Source organism: Typopeltis vanoorti, chromosome 6 (genome assembly GCF_054136105.1).
Source record: "Typopeltis vanoorti isolate ZY-2024b chromosome 6, IOZ_Tvanoo_1.0, whole genome shotgun sequence".
Lineage (NCBI taxonomy): Eukaryota > Metazoa > Arthropoda > Arachnida > Uropygi > Thelyphonidae > Typopeltis > Typopeltis vanoorti.
In genome coordinates, this window is record NC_143554.1 from 122,498,538 (window position 1) to 122,522,993 (window position 24,456).

The following is a 24,456-nucleotide window of genomic DNA, read 5'->3' on the forward strand; positions in this document are numbered from 1 at the left end:
GGTCTTCCAGATCACAGGCAAGATTAGTCCTTGGTTCCTGTTAAGGTTTTGTAAACAGTGGGCAACTGTTGTGGCCTCCTTAAAAATTCGGGAGCGGAAGTCCTCCTCCATGTAAGGAATCGTGCTTCTATCCCACTCTATGGTATGGTTCGTTCTTGAGAAATGAAAAGCTAACCCCGATTTTTCTTCTCTGTTATTATTGACGTCACCTATGTGTTCTTTTTGCCTAATTTCAAGGCTCCTTGAAGTTTGGCCGATGTAATTCAAGCCGCACGAGCAGGGAATGTTATAAACTCCACTATATTTGGAGAAAGGATGGCTATCTTTTGGAGATCTTAAGAATTGTCTAATCGTTTCTGTGGGTTTAGAGGCCACTCTTATTTTATGTGGTCTAAGGAGTCTAGCAATCTTATTGGAAACTGTCCCTAAGTATGGAATGATGATGGTAGAAATATAACGTATATCATCTTGTTGTCTTTGTCGGGGTTCAGAGAAAAGTATCTTGTGGACGAGTCTTCAAGGAAATCCATTCATGGTAAGGTTGGTGGATATCAGGGATAGTTCTTCCTGGAGGTCTTGTTGATCTGTTGTAAGGAGAGAGGCATGGTTCTTCAACATGTGTACAATACTAAATTTCTGAGAAATGTGGTGGCAGGAAGTGAAATGTAAATAATGTCCTGTATTGGTAGGTTTGCGGTAAACTGAGAGGTTGATACCACCATTTGGAAGCTTCTTAATTAAAGTGTCCAGAAATGATAATTGGTTATCTTTTTCAAGTTCTAGAGTGAATTTGATTGTGTGGTGTAGAGAGTTGATTTTGTTAAGAAAGTCAAACAGGTCCTTTTTTTGTATGGTTCCAAACGATAAAGATATTATCCACGTATCTCCATCATACTGTGGGTTTAGGGTCTGTTTGAGTTAAGATTTTACTTTCAAAATCCTCCATAAAGAGATCAGCACAAGATGGAGAGAGAGGGGGCTACCCATTGCAAGGCCAGTCAATTGCTGATATATGGTTTTATTCCATAAGAAAAAGTTTGATGTTAAACAATGACAGAACAGAGAAGTAATGTCTTGTGGGAGCAAACTTCCTAAAATGTTGATGACTTCTTTCACAGGGATGTTAGTGAACAGAGATGTAACATCCAGGCTGGCGAGTAAATCCGTATTGGAGATAGAGATGTTGTTCAGTTTCTCAACGAAATGTTGCGAATTTCGTATATAAGTATCCGAATTATGGATGTGTGGTTTGAGGAGGCCTGCCAGGTGTTTAAATAACAGATAAGTTGGTGAATTGATTCCATCCACAATCGGGCATAGTGGTATTCCATTTTTATATACCTTAGGAGCGCCATATAGTCTTGGTGTTAGGGGATGCATGGATTTCAATCTTCGTTTTAAGTCTATAGACCAGTTCACCATGTGACGTATTAAACCATTGGTATAATTGTGGTTCTTTAGTGTTGGGTCTGTGACTAGGACACGGTAGGTTGATGTATCTGACAATAAGCTGTTAATCTTATCTTCGTAATCATTGGTGTTTAAAATCACTGTTGAATTTCCCTTATCTGCCTTCAATATGATGATGTCTTTCTTTTTCTTCAAACTATACAATGTTCTTTTTTCCAGAGTAGTGATGTTTTTGTTAGGAGTTCTGGAAGATGAGAGGTGGACACGGTAGATTGATGTATCTGACAATAAGCTGTTAATCTTATCTTCGTAATCACAGGTGTTTAAAATCATTGTTGAATTTCCCTTATCTGCCTTCAATATGATGATGTCTTTCTTTTTCTTCAAACTATACAATGTTCTTTTTTCCAGAGTAGTGATGTTTTTGTTAGGAGTTCTGGAAGATGAGAGGATGATACTACTTTTTAATCTAATATCATTAGCTATGGGTTCCGGTAATGACGAGACTGCCTTTCTATATTACAAATGATATCCACTTTAGGGACAATTATGAGGTGTTATCGCAAAATTGAAACCTTTTTTAAGTATACTGATTTCTGGTTTTGTTAATACATGATCCGATAAATTAAAAATAACTTTGCTGTCTGTTAGAGAAGGTTTTGGCTTAAAACATTTTGTATAAGGATCGTTAAATTTTTTGATTTGGTTTCGTTTGCTTGTTGTAAAGGCTTTAGTTGTAAAAGCTAATAGTGACCATTCTGTCCAAATACGACCATATATCTTGGTCTAAAGTACTAGAAATATCGTTATAAATCTAATAACAGTCTAAATCTATTTGGCTTAAAAGAAATCTGGTATGCTGTATCCATTCACGTAGAAGTGCCAAAGATGTTTTAAAATAAATGTTTCGCTCATCTTGAATGGAATTGTTCTTTTAAAAATAGAAACTTTGGAATAATCTTGTTATCTCGACATCTTTTCAAAAAAGTGAGGTGATTTAATAGTTTGGCTTTTTTACATTTATGGAGTTCAAAATGGCATATCTTTCTTTTGGTTTCCCCTTGGATTCTATTCATGTTAAAAAACGTTTAATTTTCTTGACCAAAAAAATTAAAAAAATTTTTGGTCAAGAAAATTAAACGTTTTTTTTAACATGAAAGAACATTAATGAAAATCTTTAAAGAACAAAATATTTTGGATGACTTAAATATTTTGTACATCTAACTAGACAAGAAGGCATTCAGAAATTAATTTTAGAAGGAAAACTGGATGGCATAAGAGGGTGAGGTAGATCCAGGAGAATGTTGCTTGAAGATATTAAGGACTAGACTGGCTTGAATTACCATAAATGTTCCAGAGCAGCAAAAGAAAGAAAAAAGTTCTGTGACATGATTGCCAACTTCCTTCTAGGGAATGACACTTGAAGATATTATGATAAAATAATCCTTTGAGATTTAATTTGAACCATACTCATCATTCATATGTACATTCATGTTTTTGCTTATTATTGATAAATAGACACATCTCCTAATTTATATAAAAAAATTTTTAAATATTTTTTATCTTTCTTATGACAGTCGAACTTGTGATGGGTAAACTTTAATACTATGGATTTAATATATGGATATATTAAAGCATTAACACTATGGATGGCTATTCTTTAAATACTCTGGGGACCCTCTCTTTAGACCAAATAAGTGCCATCTGCAAGTTATTACTATTACTATTATTACGGGCAACTCCAGGGAGTCATTAGACTCATCGAGGGAGGCCCCAAATCATATTCATCACAACTATTTGACATTCATACAGTATCTATCATACCTCGCCTTAAACTCATTCACTGTCACAGCATCCACCACAGACTCAGGGAGCGCATTCCACTCATTCACTACTCTAAAAGTAAAGAACCCAGCTCTAACACCTTTACTAACCACACTTTTGCCCAGTTTCCATGGATGTCCCCTAGTCCTCCCACAACCAGCCCTGTTCTCAAAAATATCTTCTGAATTAATTTTATAGAAACCCTTCAGTAATTTGAATGTCTCAATCATATCTCCCCTCCTCCGCCTATCAACCAATTTTTGCAACCCACAAATCCTCAACCTGTTCTCATACGGTTCATTCCACAGACCTGCTATCATCTTGGTCACTCGCCTCTGGATCCTCTCCACCTCCTCCCCATCAAGAAGAAACCTAGGTGACCAAATCTGAGCACAGTAGTCTAGATGGGGTCTTATCAAGGCTCGATACAGAGGAACAATAACATGCTTGTCTCTGCTTGTCAACGTATTCTTCAGCAACCAAGTGATTTGATGAGCTGTTTTGGTCACTTTTGCAATGTGTTCCCTAAATTTCAATTCCTTATCTACCAACACTCCTAAATCTCGTGCTTCATCAATTTCCTCGAGCACGGTTCCACCAATGCAGTGAACTGCCGCCAATCTTTTCACCCCAAAATGAATAACCTTACATTTTGCCACATTAAACTGACATCCATTCTCCTTAGCCCAGATCTCCAATCTATCTAAATCATCCTGCAAAATTTTGACGTCATCTGCATTCACTATTGCCCTACCCAACTTCGCATCATCCGCAAACAAATGAACTGTTCCTCTCAGATCATTTCCTATATCATTTATGAACAAATTAAACAGCAGTGGTCCAAGAACAGATCCTTGTGGCACACCACTAGTCACAGGCCGTCTTGTGGATTCTACTCCCGAGTAAACCACTCTCTGATATCTCTCCGTCAACCACCCTCCTATCCATCTCACCAACCCTATGTCCATTCCCATATGCTGCAATTTACTGATTAGAATTCCATGTGGAATCCTGTCAAAGGCCTTGGCAAGATCCAGTAGAATCACCGTAAACCCATTACCCTTATCCAGTTCAGCCGTCACTGTGTTATAATACTTGAGCAAGTTACTGAGGCATGACCTACCCTTCACAAAACCATGCTGTCCCCGATACAGTATCCCATTTTCTTCTATCCAATCTTGTATTTTCCTCTTGACTATTTTCTCTAAGACCTTGACAATGATTCCTGATATGCTAATCGGTCGGTAATTTACAACAGCAGTCTTGGAACCACCTTTATGCAGTGAAACTATTTTCCCCTCTTTCCACCCGCTCGGGACTAACCCAGACCCGAGACTCAAATTAAACAAAATGGTCAAGGGTACTGACAATTCTTTAGCTGCTTCTCGTACAACACGAGCTGGTATACCATCCAATCCCACAGATGTATTGACATTGAGGTTATGCAATAGACTACTCACCTCCACTTCATTAACCACAATTCCCATATAATCTACTGGTTTATTCGTTTCTGCAATGTCACCACCTGGATGATATACTTTTGCAAAGTGCTCACTCAGTAACTCAACTATCTCAACTGATTCAGTTACCTCCCTACCATCGGCATTCTTTAAAATCAATCTGCCATGTACATTTTTCCTTTTACTTGCTACATATCTAAAAAACTGTTTAGGATTCTCTTTAGCCTGCATGGCCAATGTTCTTTCGTAATCCTTTTTTGCTTTTCTTATCACACTCGTCACCCTTCTGGCCTGCGCTTTATACCGTTCATGTGCCTGCCGGTCACCCTTCTCCTTAAATTCCCTCCATAGTTGTTTCTTTTTTTGCAACTCAAGTTTAATGGTGTTATTCATCCATTTAACCCCTACCTGATTTATTATTCGGACTCTAGGTATACAGTCAGCCATTGCTTCATGCAAGCACTTCTTAACTACCTCCCATGCACTATCAACTTCTAGTCCTTGCAGTTGTACATGCCATGGCACTGAACCAATCAAACTCCTAAGCTTGTCATACTTTCCAGCCCGATAATTCCACATGTACCCTGTCTTAATTGAAAATTCTACACCTTTAGCCACCTCCCAAGTTAAGACCCTATGATCACTCTCACCGATTGGTGGCAATGTGGTCATATTTGTTACAGCCAAATCCTCAGATGTAATTACTAGGTCAAGCACTCTCTGATCCCTAGTATTTTCCATTACATGCTGTTGCAGATAGTTATCCCTCAATAACCGCATAAAATCCAGTTCCTTCCTCCCGTGTGTCCTCTCCTCACTCCAATCAATGCGACCATAGTTGAAATCTCCCATAATAATCACCCTCCTTCCACCCATTTCTTCTATTTGCTTGTGCATACTGTCACCACCATCCTTTCCATCACCTGGTCTATAGCAGCACCCAATTGTATATTTAGTTCTGCTAGCCACAATCTCATACCAAATGGCCTCAAATGTGCTCTTTTCTCTATCCTGCAATTCAACTTCTATTCTCCTTGGCTGGAGCTCATCAGCTATCATCAACAATACTCCTCCCCCCATTTTATTCTCTCTGTCATTCCTGGACACACTATACCCATCACATTCAATCCCACTAGTTATATCATCTACAGTCAGCCATGTTTCACTAATACCTATAACCTGTGGTCTGGAAGTGCCAACCATGGCCAAAAACTCTTCCTTCTTGTTCCTAATACTCCTAGTATTAGTGTACATGAATTTAAGACCCCCATTAGCCCCAACCCTACCTTGATGCCTCATATTAACTATCCCACTCAGATTTGTTGTCCTTATTTGCTCTGGCATATTATATTCATTCTTATATTCAACTGCCTCCCTAAGGACTGTATCTCTACTCCCCCCCCCTAACAAATCTAGTTTCCCTGAATTTGCACATCCACTACATTCAGCAACACTTTCTCAAGTCTTCTTACACCGTAACCATTCAAATGCAAGCCATCCATCTTATATAGATCCTATCGCCCATCAAACTCACTCCACACATCCACAAATTCCACACCACTCGTCATACATAACCCACGCATAAAGTCATTTGCAATTATAGCCCTCCTTTTAAACATTTCACTGTCATACCGTGGCAAAAGACTAATCATTCTAACTCTCTCACTCTTTTCTTTTGCTACCTCAAACAATTCATTCAGGTCTTCTATCATTTCCATTTTATCTCCTTTCAAATCATTCGTACCTGCCACAACAATCGTTTCTTTCACCCTTTCCTTTTGCTCTCTAATAGATGCAGTTACGTCCTTTATGGTCGCACCAGGTTGGTACGATTTTGTCAAATCCTCTACTAACACACCTCGTACTAACGAGTCTCCATACAGCACTCTATCCTTCATTTTGTTCATGTTCACATTCATACGTCTATTTTTCCTGTCATACCTTTTATTATTGGTTGGTTCATTCAGTCTACTTTTGTTCGTGCACTCTAGCTGCTGTTTTGCTCTTTCTATCGCACTATTCAACAACGCGATCTCACTCAATGCATCTATCTCATCTTTTTTGTTCTCTGAGAAACCATTTATACTATCATTCACACTTTCTACATTCACACTTTCTACATTCACACTCTCACAATTTTCATGTACAACCTTGCCGTTTCTTGTCATATCCCTATTTCCTTCATTCTGAAGGTTGACAAAAATATCACACTCACGATCCGAAATACACTTCAATTCCGCATTCTCCCTACATTTTCTACACACATTCAATCCTTTATTATCATCTAACCACACTCCGACCGCACTCCGCAAAGCGTACATTTCACAGCTAGTACACTGACTCATTTCTTTTATGCTACCGTTCTTTGATAACGATGGCGAACCTTCGTTACTGGCCGCCATTTTCCTTCGCACAGGTGCCATACTTATCTGTAACGTGTTTTGTCAAATTATACGTTATAACACACCAAAAATAGACGCACTAAAATACGCAAGGCAAACAAAACAAAACTACACAATATTAAATAATTTGTATCGATAACTGAAAATGATACTTATCTTATCTGGAGCTTGCACGAACACTACTCATTACGAATTCATCTAGCGGCGACTTCCCGACATAGATTATGTTATAAAACACTTTAGTACACTAACCACGCTAATAAAGCTCCAATAATATACCAAAATTAAACACTTAAGTCCATTAAATTGAATCCAAAACACCAATAAATCAACAAAAAACACAAATCTCTCAGGAGCTCTCCGATAGCACGTCCGTTCACCAGTTGCTTCAGTTCTTGGCTAAGTAGAATGATAGTTTCATGGCCCAGAAAATTATCGACTTTATAAAAAACAAATACAGATATCTTTGCTAAAGTGAGATTGAAACTCGTATTCTGTTGGTTGGAAAATGAAGATGATATCCACTGTATCGTCTTGTTGTGAACCTAAATACTTGATTATTAAACATTAATTATCTGGTCTTCTGTTTTAATAATAAACTGCTGATATATACTCTTCATCAAATTGTTGATATGTACATCATACAGACTAATGAAGAAGTCCTAAATATGGTTCAAAAAGAGCAGTTACTACTTAACCACATCAATAAGAGAAGAAAAAGTAATTGGACACCATCTGAGACATGAAGGACTTGTTATAGAAATAATGGAAGGGATGGTAGAAGGGAAGAAACCAAGAGGAAGACCAAGAATCTCCTATATAAACAACTTAATAACTGGAGCTAAAATCTATGAAGAAAAAAAAAAGGAAAGCACAGTATAGGATGCTATGACATACTTCTGCCATCAACCAATCTTCAAATTGATGCACCCACGAAGAAGATACCATACAGGATGGTATCTTCTTCTTTTCATATAGTACTATGATAGTACTACATGAAAAGTTTACATTATTACTAACTTCTTATTGACAGGTTTCCTCCAAATTAGTCTGTTATCTATCAGGACATCAATGTTATGATCTTCTAAGATAGCTAACTGTGTATCAATCCATTTAGATTCTCTGAATCGATCTTGGTCTTCCTATGGTCTTTTCATTGCCAACCTGGTAACATGTTACCTGTTTTGCTAACCTTTCATTTCTCATTTGGATTAAGTGACCATACTATCTGAGATTAGCTCTGCTGCCACAGTTCAAGTTCCTTCTTAATATCTTAATTTTTATGCACATAAAAATTAAGATATATCTTATCATCTTTGTTCTTGTTGATGTGCTTGCATGCATATGCTTAGTATATTTCTTTATGCCCATGACCTTTGTGACTAAGGTGAAATATTGGCTTAAGAGTCTAATTAGTCAAATAAATTTTGTTTATTGTTATCTGTAGACACGTTTTCTCAATGAAATATCAACAGGATCTTAATTTCAATATGTTTTGCCATTGATATCACCTGTTCACTCCCTAACTTTTCTCAGAACTCTCATATCTCCAGTCTTTGATCTTATTTCTAATTGGTTTGAACACTGTCTTGTATATAGCTAGTTTATTATTATTATACAGGCACCTTCATGGAGTCTGAAGACTCATCATGGCAGACCCAATTTATCCACACAATCTATCATACCATATCATCCTTGAACCCATTAACAGACAAAGCACTCACAACTGACTCTGGCAACTCATTCACAACTCTCCTAGTTTAGTGTGTTGTGTGCAAGCTGCTTCTCTTATTTCTGTCTTATTCTGTATAAATTTATTCATTTGACTCCCTACCATGCTTTGCTAATTCTGTTGTCTATTTTCATATTTGGTTTTCCATCTTCATTAAAAATTATGCTTAAATAGTTGAAATGTTTAACTTGTTTTATAGGTCCATTCAGAATGCAGTTGGTTTTCAGTGTTCATGTCTTTTTATCATTGATTTTCATACCAAATTTGTTAGAGCAGTTTTTCAAGTTGAATCCCATAGACTGACTTGTATTGGATTTATTTTAACATCAAGCACAAAGAACTGAGATAACACTTCCAGTTTTGATATCATAGCTAATGCCATTTTCGTTCATAATGTGATCCACATAGATGGTGAATAAGAGTGGAGATGTTGTGTATCCTTGTCTTATACCTGATTTTACACATTCCATCTTTCTGTACCTCCTTCAGTTCTAACTGCTGGCTTACAACTTAAATATAGGCTATGTGTCACTTACTACAAAGTCCCATTTATCCATATAATTGTAGTGTTTAGATTTTCTCTCTTGGAACCTTGTCTACAAAACTTAAATACAGATCTTGTTATATTCTCATGATTTCTATTAAAGTGAAAATCTGATCCTGACAACCTCTTTGCCTGAACCTGACTTCTTCTTTTTCAAGTTTCCTTCCACAGTTTTCTTAGCCTCTTCTCATAAATCTAACTAGGGACACTCAGTCAAGAAATTTCTCTTATAGTTCTCACATTTAGTTTTATTTCCCTTCTCATAGGTGGACAACATGAGCTCCATTTCAGTCATTTGGAAACCTTCTGACCATGGCTGTCTGAATTAAGCTAAGGTGTGCTCCAGCCAGCTTTCATATATTTAAGTTAATTCATGGTTTTTTCCTATCTCATATTGAGATGTACAGTTGAATATTTTCTGTGGCTGTTCTGTCATTGCCTATTTCATTTATCAATACTTCAAAGTAATTACTCCAAAACATCTAGAATATCTTTGTCATCAGTTTTTGTCATCTTTGATTCCTTTTATTGTACTTTTTCCTTCCTTTCTAGCTTCTTCAATAGCCTCAACATTCTGCCACTTTCCTTATATTTATCTTCAATATTCTTACCAGTCTCCTCATGATTTTCATTTAGATACTTTTTACACAGCTTTTTCTATATTCTTTCAGAGCCTATGCTGATTTATTTTTGCTGAACTTTTGATACCTTTTCTTCTTTTCCAGGACTGAACTTACTGAGTCCACTGCAGAGACAACAAACACTTCATTCTTATTTTCAAACTCTTTCATTTATTTCTTGAAGAATATTTGTGATAATTGTCTGCAGTTCACCTCTGAAAGCTGCTCAACTTTAATTATTTTTAAAACTTTTATCATATTTTATTCCTCAGTATGACATTCTCATGTATTCTGATTAAAACTAAATAGTGATTACTTCCTATTTCGAATCTCTTATCCTGAAATAGAAAAGAAGATATCACTATCAGCAGTAACATAGTTAGTGAGATTTTTCTTATTTCTTGCATCTTCTCTTCTTGTGATGAATACATTTTTATGTTAGTACATGGTACTAGTAATGATTAGTCCCTGTCCTAAACAGAAATCCAGTAGGTACTCACTGTTATTATTAGCTCAATTCTCCAAATTTTCCCAACTCATTTGTATGTGTCTGGTTTTCATTACCTGCTCTTCTGTTTAGATTTCGAACAGCAGCCAGCTTTCTTGTTATGTCACCTGACTTGGCTAATGATTCAAAAAATTCATTTTTGACCATAGGCACAAATCAGTCTCATAATCCAGTTTCTCATTTTCCCATATCACTTCTTAATACTACTGTTTGCCATTCAAGAGGATTATCCTCATGTTTTGTGTTGAGTGCCATAGCTATTCCTTCCTTTCCCTAATCATTATTGCCTGAATATAACACTTTCATTATTTAGAAGAATCTCAATTATCTTTGTCATGTTTCATAACACCGGTTATATCAACTCTGCAAAAAATTGACATTTTAGCAGAAGACATAATGTTAGAGCTCCATTTATTAATATTAGAATTCAAGGAAATAAAAAATAATTATCAAAAAATAAGTCACTGAACACAATAATGAGGAGTATTTCTTAGGATAACATTCCAAAATTGGGAAAGTTTCATACAGTCATTTTTGTTAAAAGGTTTAGTCAATGGAGTTGAGTTTCATATCATTCTTTATACAGTCTTTCTAGTAAGAAGTAGCTTTTGTGTAAACTTTAGTTTTATTTCAATGAATTCTGTGTTTAATAGATATAGCATGGCTGGCCAGACTTTACCTATCAGATTCATGGTGCATAATATAATCTTGATGATTTTCTAAGTGAATCTGAGTAGACTAACCAATCTGCCCATAAGGTCGCATAAGCACAGAATTATATAAACTCGAAGATTGTAGAGACTAGAAGCAAATTTAATTTCCAAAGATGGAAAGAAACTTGAATGTTAATCAAGTGAAGAAGTCTCATGATTCTTTCCAAATCACCGTGACATACAGAAAAATCCTAGAGCTTCTTCTATCAGGATTTGGATGATGGTCATAAATATTAATTACTTTATTGTTGCATAGGCTTCTGTGGAGATATGACATTTTAGGAATATGTTATCTGGTATTAATCCACAAAAAGATATCAAATGGAAACTGTATTTTATTTATTTATTATTATTATTTTTGACTAGTTTTGTGAAATTCTTTGTTTTATTTCATTAAGATAATTACATGAATAAACTAGAAAACAAGCAATAATAGTTAACAAATCTATTGAAAATATTTGAACATGTTAAAACAATGGAAAGCATGCATTCACTGTTACACTGGCTTATAGGTTGCTACATACAACTGGCAGATACGAGTGTGTTGTGATGAATTAATGAAGTTGAAAGTTAATATAAAATCAACCCTTGCACTGTAGAGGATGCTTCATCATTTCAGCTGATTCTTTGAGCACTCGAGTAAAAACAGTAATCTATGTGGAGCATTTTGGATTGTTGTCATGCTACTTGAAGTTTTGTTTCTGTTGTATGTACTGTGAGCCTGTGTTTTCTTTCATTCTCAACATCTTTGAAGTATTCTGATCGGCATTCCTCTCCAAGATCTATCTGCCTGTCTGTCTGTCTTATGTAGTTGCAATCACAATTGCAACTGATCTTGTAGATTCTGGTTTTTTAGTGGTAGATGTGAAAGCTTAGTAGGTTTCAGGTGATTAGAGATTTTGTTGATTGGATGGAAGGTGACTTTTATATTTTGTTGGTGAAACAATCTTATTATTTTATTTGTGACTGATTGCATATATGGGAGAAACACTATTCCTTTAAAGTTTTGGTTGTCTTGTTCATTTGATTGTTTTGGAGGTTGAAATAAAGTATTTTTGATTAATGTTCCATTGTAGCCATTTTTGGCAAGACTGAACTAAGACACTGTGACTCTTGGTTTCTTTTAATGTTAGTGGAAATTCTCTAGTCCCTGTTGCATAAGGAAAGGATGTGATGATGCCTATTTTTTTTTTGCAATTGGTGGTGATGAAATTTTTACGTAGGTAATGTCCTGTGTTTGTTGGTTTCTTATAGACTGAGAGTTGAGTGCATTTTGTTTAGATACTCAACTAGTGTATCCAAAAACACCGATTTTTAATTATCATCATCATCATCAAATTCCTACCATGTACCCTCAAGGGGTGTACAGGATATGACAGTACTACATGAAAAAATTACATCATTACTAACTTCCTATCTACAATTTTCGTCCAAATCAGTCTGTTACTTGTCAAGACTCCAACATTATCAGATCTTATATTTCTATCGTCTAAGGCACTTTGTACCGTATCAATCCACCTATATCTTGGTCTTCCTCTGGGTCGTTTTCCTGCCAACATGGCAGAGAACACTTGTTTTGCTAATCTTTCCTCTCCCATTCTATTTAAGTGACCATACCACCTGAGATTAGCTCTGCTAATGCATTCCTGGATGCTGACAATGTCAAGTCCTTTCCTAATATCCTCATATCATATTTTTAATATGATATTGCCATTGATGCCATCTGTTCACGCCTCTAATCTTTCTCAGGACTCTCATATCTGCGGTCTCTAGTCTTTGGTCAAGTGTTTTACTTCTGACCCAGCTCTCAGATCCATAAGTTAAAACTGGTTTGAACACTGTCTTGTATACAGCTAATTTAGTGTTCCGACTAATTTCTCTCTTATTCCATATGAATTTATTCAATTGACTTCCCACCATACCAGCTTTGCTGATTCTGATGTCTATTTCTATATTTAATTTACCATCTTCAGTAAAAATCATGCCTAAGTAGCTGAAATGTTTTACTTGTTCCACAGGTTCTCCATTCACAACACAGTTAACATTTTCAATGATTCTGCCTATTTTCATTGTCTTTGTCTTTTTATTGCTGACCTTCATACCATATCTATTACAATAGCTATTCAATTTAGTCAGAGAATCTTGCAGACTTGTAGCGGATTTATTTAGAAGTATAACATCATCCGCATAAAGCAAAGAGCTGACATTAACATCTCCAATTTTGATATCATGTTTAATACTACTTTCCTTCATAATGTGATCCATATAGATAATGAATAACAGAGGGAATAATGTACATCCTTGTCTCACACCAGATTTAACATTAAACCATCTTCCTGTACTTCCTTCAATTCTAATTGCTGACTTACAACTCAAATAAAGACTAAGTATTGCTTGATATAATGCCCCATTGACACCATATAACTGCAGCGTATTGAATAGCTTTTCTCTTGGCACCTTATCATATGCCTTTTCCAAATTGACAAAGCTTAAATACAGATCTTTGCTATATTCCCATGCTTTCTCGACTATTTGTCGTAAAGTGAAGATCTGATCCTGACAGCCTCTGTTTGGCCTGAATCCAGCATGTTCTTCACCAAGCTTTTCTTCCACAATTCTTCTCAACTGTTTCTCAAGTATACTTGCATAGATCTTGCCAGGAACACTCAGTAGGGAAATACCTCTGTAGTTCTCACATTCAGTTTTATTTCCCTTTTTATATATGGGTACTATGACAGCTCTACTCCAATCGTCGGGAATTCGTCCCTCTGTCCAGGCTTTCTGAACTATGCAGTGCAGCCACTGTAAGACTTTTATACCACCATACTTCAGCATTTCGGGTCGAATATCATCTACTCCTGCTGCCTTTCCACATTTCAAGCCTTCGATGGCTTTTTCTACTTCAAGTATGGATATGTATTCCTGACTGCATGCCTAGTCAGTGTTTTTTATCACTGTGCTGTCATCACTGCTTGTTTCATTTAGCAGTTTTTCAAAGTAATTACTCCATACTTCAAGGATATCTTTTTCTCCCGTTTTCATGTCACCTTTATCATCTCTAACTCCTTTTACAGCACTCTTTCCTCCATTCCTAAGTTTCTTCAACAACCTCCAGAATATTTTGCTACCTTCTTGATATTTATTTTCTATATTCTTGCCAAAGTCCTCCCATGACTTTTGTTTAGCTAGTTTTACATACTGTTTAGTTTTCTTACATTTGTCTCTGTATTCTGTAAGAGTAAAAGCTGACTTATTTGCCAGGAACTTTTGATATGCTTTCTTCTTTTCCTTCACTGTCTCTTTAACTTCCTGTGTCCACCAGGGAGTTCTGATTTTTTTATCCTTGCACACAACCTCACCACATGCCTCTCTCGCAGAATCAACCAATGTTTTCTTCAGAGTTTGCCACTGAATCTCCAAGGTTTGATTCCTCTTCTCAAACTGTTTCATTTTCTTTTCAATAATCTTTCTGTATTTTAGTCTACAGTTCAGATCTGAGAGCTGCTCAACTTTTATTCGCTTTAAAACTTTCTTACATGTTATTCTTTTCAATATGAAATTCAATTTTATCCTGCTCAAGACTAAATAGTGATCACTTCCAATTTCAAATCCTCTGTACACTCTGGTGTCCTGCACCAGGGAGAAAACATCACTATCAACAATAACATAGTCAATGAGACTTTTCTTATTCCTAGCCTCTTCTCTCCATATGAATTTGTGCACATTTTTATGTTGGAACATGGTGTTAGTAATAACCAGTCCATGTCCTGAGCAGAAATCCAACAGATATTTGCCATTATTATTAGCTTTGCTCTTTTCTCCAAATTTTCCCAAAATATTTTTGCATGTCTCACAATCATTTCCTACTCTGCTATTTAGATCTCCAACAAGGACCAACTTTTCCTTTTCATTGTGTCAGTTGCTTTTTCTAAAGCGTCAAAAAATTCCTCCACTTCTACCTTAGTAGAACCTTCTGTGGGACAATAGGCACAAATAAGTCTCATTGTCCAGTTCCCTATTCTCATATTTGCCCACATTACTCTACTTGAGACTGACTGCCATTCAAGAAGATTAGCCTCGTATTTTGTGTTGAATATTATGGCTACTCCTTCTTTTCCTTGATTGTCATTGCCTGAATATAACATTTTGTATTTATTGCTCAGAAAGATCTCACCAGTTTTGGTCTTTTTTGTTTCAGTCACAATTATGTCGATCTGGTACTTATCTAATTCTTCAGCTAGATTTTTAATTACTGGTTTTTAATTCAACAGTGACTTTAATTCAAGGATGAATGTTGCTCACGTTGGTGATGAAATCTTCTAATTGGGTTATGGTACCAGGCCAGATAATAAAAATATTGACAACATATCTTTGCCAAATTTTTGGTTGTATTCCTTGATACTGAAGTGCTATTTTTTTCATACTGCTCCATGAATAGGTCAGCTTACAATGGAGAGAGAAAAAAGCCCATTGCTAGTCCTTCTTTCTATTCAAAATAATCTTGAAATTTGAAAAAAGTACTATTGATACAGGGTTTAAAAAGATCTACTGTATCAGATGGAAAAATATCTTGAAGTAGTATGGTTTCTGTCTTGAAATGTTGATGAAAAGATTAGCTATTATATGTCCAGGCTAGCAATTATATCAGTGGAAACTTTTGTGATGTCTTTGATGTTTTCTATGAAGTGTGTGGTGTTTTTTTTGGATAGGATGATGTTTGCCTGATGTAGGTGTGCTAGATATTTTGATAGCAAATAAGTTGGGAGAATATCTTGCATCAACAGTTGGTCTCAGTGGTAAGCCTTGTTTGTAATTTAGGGACTCCATATAGTCTAGCAACCAGAGGGTGTCTAGATTAAAGGTTTTTTGTTTGTTTCTTCAAACCAGTTCAGCACGTTTTTTATTAAGTTGTTAGTTTTTTTATGGAAATATCCTGATCCAACTTTTTTTTATAGATGTTAGTGTCTTCTAGAAAGGACTTCATTTTATCTATGTATTCCAGAGTTCAATACTACTGTTGAGTTGCCTTTGTCGACTTTCAGTACTACGATGTTTTTGTCTTTATTGTTTTTTAAGGATCTTCGTTTTTGTAATATTATTGATAGGAGGTTTTGCTTGTACAAAGTACGAGGCTGTTGTACACAAACAGCCTTGTAATTCAACTCTTAATACAGCTCTTGGAATTCTTTGGAGGCTTTTTTACCACACTTGCCATAATATCTGATTTTTGGAATTCTGCTGGGAGAGATTACAAAATTGAAACCACAAGAAAGGATGTTCATTTCCAAATCAGATAACGTTTTTGAGGAGTTATTAATAACTATTTCATTGAGTGGTAATCTGCCACTGTGATTGTTTATTTCTTTCATAAGGTTTGCTAGTTTCGTCTTCATTCTTTCTTTGCCGATGACAGTACAGGAAAACTCGCTTAATGTGAATTCGATATATGTGATAATCATTTAGTGCATTTAAGTGAAATGATACTATTTCCTTGCTTTAAGTGAGGTGATTAATCAGTTAATGCAATTTTTTTACTTTATGCAAATTTTACGTTGCGTGAAATTTTTTGTCGCCAATCTGCAGCGAGCGGAAAAGCTGGAAGTCATTAAGAGACATGAAAGTAGCACTAGTAATACAATGATTGTGCGAGACCTGGGATACAGCGAGTCTACAGTTTGGACTATATTAAATAAGAGCAAAGAATACAAAGAACAGGGAAAAGTTGCTACTGCTTTTTTAAGAAATCAGATCACCCAAAATAGAAGCCATTTAATGATCAAGATAGAGCGTCTTCTATCACTCTGGGTTGATTGTAATAAAAAAAAATATATCTCTTAGTACAAGGAATGTTCAGGCAAAAGCTCTCAATATTTTTACCTCATTGAAAGTAACCAAATTTCAAGAGGAATGTAAAACCTTTACTGTGAGTTTAGGATGGTTTGACCATTTTAAAAATCGAACTGGACTGCATAACATGAGAATAACTGGGGAATCTGCTAGTGCTGATAAAGATTCTGTGGCCAAGTTTCCTGAAGAAACTTGGCCACAGAATCTGAGTTGCAAAGGATAATTCAGGAGGATGATTACGATAATCAGCAAATATTCAACGCCGACAAAACTGGTCTCTTTTGGAAGTGTATGCCAACAAAAACTTTCCTAGCTAAAACTGCAGCATCTCAACCAGGATACAAAGTACCTAAAGATTGTCCAATGCTTTTATTAGGAGGCAATGCAGAAGGCAACTTTAAACTCAAGCATGTGTTAGTTTATCATGCGCAAAATCCAAGATCTAACATTATTAAGAAATCAGCACAATTGGAAAAGAACTAGGATTTTATGAAGTGGATAATGAAGATGCGAGAAACTTGCTCGATTCCCATTCAGAACATTTAAGCAAGATTGATCTCCTTCAACTAGAAGAACAGCGTGCATATGAAGAAGAAGAAGATAAGGAGTGTGGACAAGAAAAGAGTGTCACTAAGAAGCTAACTGCAAAAGAACTTGAGCTAGTTTTTCAATCACATTGAGCATGCTAAGGAAATTTTGTTTGATGCTGATCCTGACATGGAAGCTTCGAAGTTTGCCAAAATCTTGATAAAGCGATCGCCAGCTATATCAAATTGCATGACAAGATGAAAAAGTCGAGCACAATCCAAACGTCTTTATTTTATTTATTTATTTTTTGTAAAAAAAAGTAGCTCAATCAAATGTTTAGACATTAAATAAAAATTTAAGCAATTGACTTTTATTAATTTTGATGATTTTATCCTTTAATATAGCTTATACTGTAATTTTTTTTCCAAATTTACACTAACTGATGAATGAATTATAATTATTCCTATAGTTTATTGTATTTGCTTAATGTGCATTAATTAATGGATTAATTAATCGCGTTAAGCGAAGTTTTCCTGTACACTCCATTTCTCCTTTTCATTTGACAAATCTTGTAGTGCTCAGATATTAGAGTCCTCAAGATCTGCTATGTCCAGTGGCCTAAACTCTGAATTCCTAGCTATATCCTAGTTGGGCAAGGACAATATTGTAGACTTCATTGGCACCAAAACTCAGTCCTGGCAGATCTTGCAAGAAAGAGCTTGCGTCCCTTCTTCTCTTACCTTGAGATATCCAAACATGATCAAATTTCTCTTCTTGGACTGACCTGTACCTCTGATCTTTCCTGGCACAACCACATTTCAATTATAGCATCTACAGCCATTAAAAAACGTGATGTACTTTTTCACACAAGACACTACTTCACACCTTCACAGCTGCTAACTCTATACAAATCCCAAATTTGCCCAACCATGGAATATTGTTCCCATATTTGGGGGTGAACCAAAATTCTCTCTAAGATTACTTGATTCTATCCAGAAGAGGACAATCTGGCTAATTAATGATCTCTCTTTCCCAGATATTTAGTTTCTGCCTTGTGCCTATTCTACAGATACTTTCATGGACAGTGCTGAATTGGCCACTATTATTCCTCTCCTCTCTTCCAAAATCATTAGAACAAGAGTCACTGCCAACCAATACCGTTTTACAGTCCATCTTGAAACTCACCGAACCAACCTCCCTGCCTCCTCTTCATTCCATCTACTTCTGTTCTTTGGAACAGTCTCCCCCATTCTGCCTTCCCAAATAATCATTTTAAATATTGTACATTGTAGTGTGTTGCACAGGGTTTTGTGACCAATTATTGATTTTTGAAAGGAATGTTGTTGACTGCAAAAATGAGTTATAATTCTGTTTTTTTTTTTTTTAAACATAGCTTACTTGTCAAAGTTCTGGTTTCTCAGCCTGCTCCCATCCTCAATTATTCAGTATCTAAGTAGATGCATATGAGGATTTAATACTGGGTCAGAAAGTCTGCTGAGTTTTTCATGTCCTTATATATGATTTGAAGGTTTCCTCTTACTTATCCAGTTTTTATTCTTAAGTAATCCTTATGATTGTTATGAATATTATGATTCACCTAATGAATGGATTTGAAATACACTTTACACTCAACTCTCATAATAGTAACAATGATTCATTTTATTGGGACTATGATAATTTCCACTTTGTATGTATCTATTCAAATTTAATGCCAGTTAATGAAATGGATCACTGTCACAATTATGAAAGCTGAGTGAAAGGTGTATTTTATTGGCATTTCATCCAAAATTTAAAAAGTACAAAATCTAATCCTGAAATGAGAGGGGAGCAGTTGAAATTAATTAAACCAAAGCCATTTTTATTTTGTTACCATTCACATACACATGTATGTGGGTGGGGGATCTTAAGTAACACAACGCCATGTGCAGACAAGCGAATAAGAAAAGAAAGAAATCTGTTAATGTGTTTCTTGAAGAGATGGGGGGGGTTGTATTCATTGATGAAAAAAGTGTATGTGGACATGGGCATTCACCTGGACATGCAGTGAACATCCAGAGAGGAAGCTGGCAATCCACTAACAAAAGATAGTGGTAGCTGGGGGGGGGGGGAAACAGTGATCCCAGACTTAATCAGATGCATTGAAAGTATTGAGTGACCATGTTAGTTTCTACAAACAGTTTCATTGAAGAGATGGGGGGAGGGTTGTATTCATTGATGAAAAAAGTGTATGTGGACATGGGCATTCACCTGGACATGCAGTGAACATCCAGAGAGGAAGCTGGCAATCCACTAACAAAAGATAGTGGTAGCGTGGGGGGGAGAAAAAAAAACAGTGATCCCAGACTTAATCAGATGCATTGAAAATATTGAGTGACCATGTTAGTTTCTACAAACAGTTTCATTGCTTGTCCAAAAGTGGGTAAGGTTAGCAAGGAAATCTGCTGTGGAGCAAGAGTAGTGGAAGTCATGATCACTAATTAATTGGTGTGTCTTCAGGTAAAGAAATGATTGGCTGTTAATGATATTTTCTGTGATTTTCAGGTGTGTTGAAGTTAGAGCAGTAAGGCAATAGTTTGGTTGACTTTTATCTTCCTTTATTTTTAAGAGGGTTATCATCTAGGGGCCAGAGGACTTATTAATATTAAGGCTATTGAATATTTTTCTGATGTCCATCTGATGAAAGATCATTGGAGGCATACTGTGGGTGGTTTGTGGAATAGTAGGAGGAGATTTGCCTTGGTTGTCATCTAAACAACAGTTGTCAAGAGGATTGCCTTATCTTTAGGAGATGATACTGTTGGTCCACCAGGAAATGTGTAAGAAAGAGAGAGGTAAAAAAAGTGGAAACAGAGTAGGACCTTGACAGGTGACCACAATTCTTGACTGTCATTTCAGCAGGAGGCAAGCTTAGTGCATTTGGCCTTTACAAAGTCTGCTTAGATTTATTGATGATATGTGGTTGTTATAGGCTGTTGTATAAGTAAGCCGAGTAAGAATCTGGAGATTTTTAGCTTGGACTCTTTGCAACACTTGTTGGAAAACTAAGGATCGGAAATTTTGAGTGGAGTGGAGAATACTATATATTCCTTACTTGTACTATGTATAATGCAGTAAATAAAATATAAATTAAAGATACCAAGAAATTATATACTTAGTTTAATCCATTATCCAAGTGTAAACAAACAAAGTTTGCGCATGAAGTATCTTCAGGACTGGGGCAACTCGTGGCAAAGGTGGTATGAGTTCACATCACTTGCCTTAGTATCCTATAATGCCCATAAGGCAAAGCACATCTCCTTGCGGACATGTACAATGCTATGCATTATGGGAAGGGTCACTACCTAGACCGGTTTTAACCTTTATTGAGGTCTCATCAGTGGGAGCCAGACCCGGAGGTGAGATACCAAGGTTGAAGTAATGCAGAAGTCATATTTTTCTATATGAGTTGCCAAAAGGTGTCAGACCCGTATTATTATTAAAATACAGTAAACCCTCGATTTAACGGACTAATAGGGGCTAAGAGTTGTCTGTTAAATCGAAAGTCCATTAAATCGCAAATTTTTTTAAATATATCTATAACATTATACTGCAATTTTATCAACATTAGCACTGTAATAACAAAAAAATTGTTTTACACACAATTTTTACACACTTTTAGGTAAGTTAATGTTCGATGTTGAGGCGCTTGGTTTAGGTAATCATGCTTTGAAAAAAACTATCGTTTTTTTTTTTTTTTTTTTGAACTTTTGAATTCTGCTGTTTTTTTATAATAAACTCCCTAAAATTACGAAAAAGTCACGCCATGCAACGAAAGAACCAATTACAGTGTGATTGGTGTGATCAAGTCCTAATCATTCACCAAACATGTTTTATGAGTGGTGACTCATTTATGTTGGCTAAATTACTAGTTTTTTCCAACATATGGTGGCCTATTTGTCAAAATTTGTTAAAAATAACATGAAATTAATAACAAAAATAACCTGTTAATTTAATTATAAGCAAATCTGGGTTAAAAGCATTTTAAAATTAACAAGGTGTTAATTTTCACATGACATATGGACCAGAAATTTTGTCCATTAAATAGAGTGTTTACTGTGCTTTGGATTAAAGATAGATAGTTGTTGAAAGTTTTTCACTTGGTTATATTATAAATTAAAGATACCAAGAAATGATATACTTGGTTTTATAATAAATTTAGTTTAATCCTTTATCCAAGTGTAAGCAAACAAAGTTTACACCCGAAGTATCTTCAGGACTGAGGCAATTCGTGGTAAAGGTGGACCAAGCTCTCATCACTCCTTGTCTTAGTATCTCCCATAATGCAAAGCACATCTCCTTGCAGACTTGTATAATGCTATGCATTAAGGGAAGGGCCACTACCCAGACTGGTTTCGACCTTTATTGAGGTCTCGTCAGTGGGAGCCAGACCCAGATGGAAGCAATGGAGAAGTCATATTTACCTACACGGAAAGTTGCCAAAAGGTGTTTCACCTTATATACTTGGTTTAACCCATTATCCAAGTGTAAGTAAACAAAGTTTCTGCCTGAAGTATGGTTCACATTCTGCATTACTTCAACCTTGGTATCTCACCTCTGGGTCTGGCTCCCACTGATGAGACCTCAATAAAGGTCAAAACTGGTCTGGGTAGTGACCCTTCCCATAATGCATAGCAGTGTACATGTCCGCAAGGAGATGGGCTTTGCATTATGGGATACTAAGACAAGTGATGTGAACTCATATCACCTTTGCCACGAGTTGCCCAGTCCTGAAAGATACTTCAGGCGCAAACTTTGTTTGTTTACACTTGGATAATGGATTAAACCAAGTATATAATTTCTTGGTATCTTTAATTTATAATATAACCAAGTGGAAAACTTTCAACAAAATAAAAATATATAATATCTGCTAATGCCTTTTTATTCTCTATAGGTGAGGCCATTTTAGCTCTGTCTAACTTTTGGAGACTAAGGGGCTTCCCCCCTTAGTCTCCAAAAGTTAGTTAGTTCAGTTAAGTTAGTTCAGTCTCCACCAGTAGCCAATCAGAGATATCTGGCCCAAGGCTATCACTAATTCTAAATGTCATCTGATGAAGAAAGGCAGACAAGAGCTACCATCTTGTGATCCCTAACTTGGTATATTATTTGTCTGAAATGGCATGAGTTCTATGGTCAATTTTCTTTGAGTTTACTGGAGGGAAAAATCCTGCTTGTTTGTGCTCAAGATTAACTAACTCTGGAACCAGTTGATTATTATTTGTATATTATTTTGTACCAATATTATACAATAATATACCAATATTATACAATATTATACAATAATATACCAATATTATACAAATAATATACCAATATTATTTGTATAATATTGGTATATTATTTGTCTGAAATGGCATGAGTTCTATGGTCAATTTTCTTTGAGTTTACTGGAGGGTAAAACTCTGCTTATTTGTGCTCAAGATTAACTAACTCTGGAACCAGTTGAAGAAAGGGATTGAAAAAGTTCCTCTAGTCAACAGCTAGATTTTAACTGGGAAACTTCAGGTGGTCTAGAGCTGTGGGTACAAACACCGCTTCCACAGCGTTACACAAGCATATATAATGCATGGGTGAATATAATTTTAATTTCCATAAATTGTAAGAATAGTTTGACTAGAAATTGTAGTATATGTAATAATTGTAAATGATATATTCTTTTTTTTTAAAAAAAAAATTAGGAGAGAATGGCAAAGGCAATAGTGGAATATCCAGATACTTGTGCAGTATTGGTTAGAAGGCATGGGGTATATGTATGGGGAGATACATGGACTAAAGTAAAAAATATGTAAGACATTATTTATTGTGCATTGATAATTTAAAATTTTTAATTTAATTTTGATTTGTTATTATTCTTTAGGTTTAATTTTAAGAGATATTTTAATGGTTATGAGAGTCATTTCAAAAGTTCTACACACTATACTTCTTTTGTTAAACCAAACAGTTAACAAAATTTTTACAAGCCCTCATTGTTTGGATAAGTCTTGCTTTCCTGTTAGCACATCTTTTTTGTTGTTGTGTTTTGATAAATAGGATTACTTAGCAGGCTTCATCAGTAGTAGGTTTCACTGCAGACTACTCCCCCCTTTCCAACTTAGATATTCTGGAGCCCATTTCTGTTGGGGGGGGGGGGACATTTGCCATTCATACTTTTCCAGATCATATACTTCATGTGAAATGTGATCCCACATTGTCATGCAGAATAAGGGTTAAATCCACAAACATGTTAAGTCTTTTGCTGCAAATTTTAGTGTGCCAAATATCTTGCAGAAAACTCATTTATTCTGCTTCCACAGTTGATCTTGCAAATCCTCTGTTGTCATCACTTCATTCTTGTTGTAATCCATTAAAACTTCTTGTCTTTAATGCTTTCCATCTTTTCAGAAGAGAGAGATGCCCACTGTTACACTGTACTGTGATCCACTACACCATGTCCACAAATTGCACACGAATCTCAGTTGTTTTTTTTCCCCTGTGAGGTTTCAGTTTTGATGTACAAGTGTTGGTCATTGCACTGTACGGTATCTGACTGGAGTTAGATTCTTACTCCATTTTGAAGTTTCATTTTGCAGAACCAGAATACCTAAAACAGAAAATGAGTATAAAACATTTTTACTGTGAGCCTGGTTCAAAACAGACCCAAAGCAAATTATGGCATAATTTTACTGGCTATGCATGCATAGTGTTAAGAAATTTTGAATTGATTCTCATATTTGGAAAGGAGGGGAAATCTTCCTATGGAAAACTCACCTGCTGTAACAAGCTAATGAAAATTTTACTTGATAAGAAATTATATTCTTGTTTTAATCCTACATCCAAATGTAAGCGTAAAGTG

The 24,456-nt window shown here is 35.7% G+C and overlaps 1 protein-coding gene across 1 annotated transcript in view; it reads left to right on the top strand.

Moving 5' to 3' along the window:
• Positions 1–24,456, top strand: part of LOC150105886 (uncharacterized) — a 138,671-nt gene that overhangs the window by 66,772 nt on the left and 47,443 nt on the right. Inside the window, exon 6 of the mRNA XM_090393656.1 lies at positions 23,303–23,409. Coding sequence (XP_090249782.1) covers positions 23,303–23,409 — 107 coding nt within the window. The remainder of the gene's footprint in view (positions 1–23,302; positions 23,410–24,456) is intronic.